The sequence below is a fragment of the Cyprinodon variegatus genome, unplaced genomic scaffold (genome assembly GCF_000732505.1).
Source record: "Cyprinodon variegatus isolate N-32 unplaced genomic scaffold, C_variegatus-1.0 Scaffold325, whole genome shotgun sequence".
Taxonomy (NCBI): domain Eukaryota; kingdom Metazoa; phylum Chordata; class Actinopteri; order Cyprinodontiformes; family Cyprinodontidae; genus Cyprinodon; species Cyprinodon variegatus.
In genome coordinates, this window is record NW_015150778.1 from 439,357 (window position 1) to 440,878 (window position 1,522).

Here is a 1,522-nt window from a genome sequence, read left to right on the forward strand (position 1 = left end):
TGCAACAAAGGGCCACAGGTCGGATTCGAACCCGGGTCGGCCGTGTCGAGGACTAAGGCGTCTCTACATGGGCCGTGCACGCTAACCGCTGCGCCCAATGGAACATTTCAGGGATTTATTTGAGCTTTTTTTCTGTTTCTTACTTGAAAGCACAGCTGATGGTAACCAGGGAAATATTTGTTAGGAGCGTAAATAAATACTTCTAGTTGGAAGCAAACAAAAAGAAGGAACTCACCCGAATCTTCATCGTCCGTGTTTTTCCTCCACAGTTCTTTTTCAGCAGCATTTTCTGTGGAGAACAGAACAGATTATTTATACTTTATCTATAAAACCAACTTTCCCATTGAACCATTCAGAGTGCAGAAACACTTCATCACATATGAGGATGAATCAGATTGAGGATGATGATGGAGGTGCTTCAAACCAGCTGTCTGACTAAAACTAAACAGTCAAAGCTTATGCAATATCCTGTCTCCCACTGCCCTCCATGTCCACGCAGCTTCGCCATTCTTAGGGAAAACACAAAAACACAGTGGGGGTGGAGGGACCACACAATCATTAGATTGTCTGAAGTTTGGAGAGGCAGCTTCCAAGGGCTGCAGCAAAGAATGGAAACACAAGACAGAGAGCTGCCGTCCACTTGGCCTCATCCTCACCTCCTGCCAACCCTCATCTTCTCTGTATCCGTGACACAACCGCCGGCCGATGGTTTGAAACCTGAATGGAGAACAGATACAACTCCCCCTGCAAAACTTTGAACTACTTTCACAGAGACAAACTGGATGAGGAGGTGAAATAAGAGCTGGGTTAATTATCGGCACAAACTGTTACAATAATGCCAACATCCTGCAGCTGGGAAACCATCTTCTGCTGCACGATATTCCTCATCTGTCCCAACTTGTCAGAGGATGATTGTTTCTTTAGATAATAAACATCAACCACACAACCTTTTTTATTTTAGGATTTTAAAGATTCTATACAGTTAGAATCTATGAAAAAAATTTTTCTGTTTTCTTTACACTTCAAAACCACAAAGATGTTCCCCTTTTAAAACATATTAACGGCAGAGTCATGCTGGGGGCAACGCTTTTATTTAACAGGGACAAAAACTGGTTGGAATAGACGGGTTGATGAATGAAGTGACTGTTAAAGTGAAGGTGAAGGTTTGTCTTCTAGCAGCATGAAAACCTTAAACCAGAGGTTGCTGATTAGCGGACCGCGGTCCGGATACGGACCCACCTGCAGGCTAATCCGGACCCAACCGGATTTAAAACATTTATAAATGATGTTCTCCGACACCAGTGTCTAATTTCACTTGCACCACTTCTCCTGTTTGTGCGGTAAAGCCCTCCAGAGCGTTCGACACCAGGCTAAACGTGATGAAAATTAGCCAATGAGCTGTCAGTCTGGGTCGCTGCTGTTAGCCACTTTTATGCTACGTTCACACCTAAAGCAGCAGGAGCAGCTAAAACGCGCGCGCTGCTTCATTTCTGATGCTTGTACCAGTTTAGTTCTGACGCGC

The 1,522-nt window shown here is 44.5% G+C and overlaps 1 protein-coding gene across 1 annotated transcript in view; it reads right to left on the minus strand.

The window, feature by feature from the left end:
- LOC107091101 overlaps positions 1-1,522 on the minus strand; it is a 27,490-nt gene that overhangs the window by 7,811 nt on the left and 18,157 nt on the right. The window contains exon 4 of the mRNA XM_015384852.1: positions 236-289. Within this exon, the coding sequence (XP_015240338.1) occupies positions 236-289 (54 nt within the window). The remainder of the gene's footprint in view (positions 1-235; positions 290-1,522) is intronic.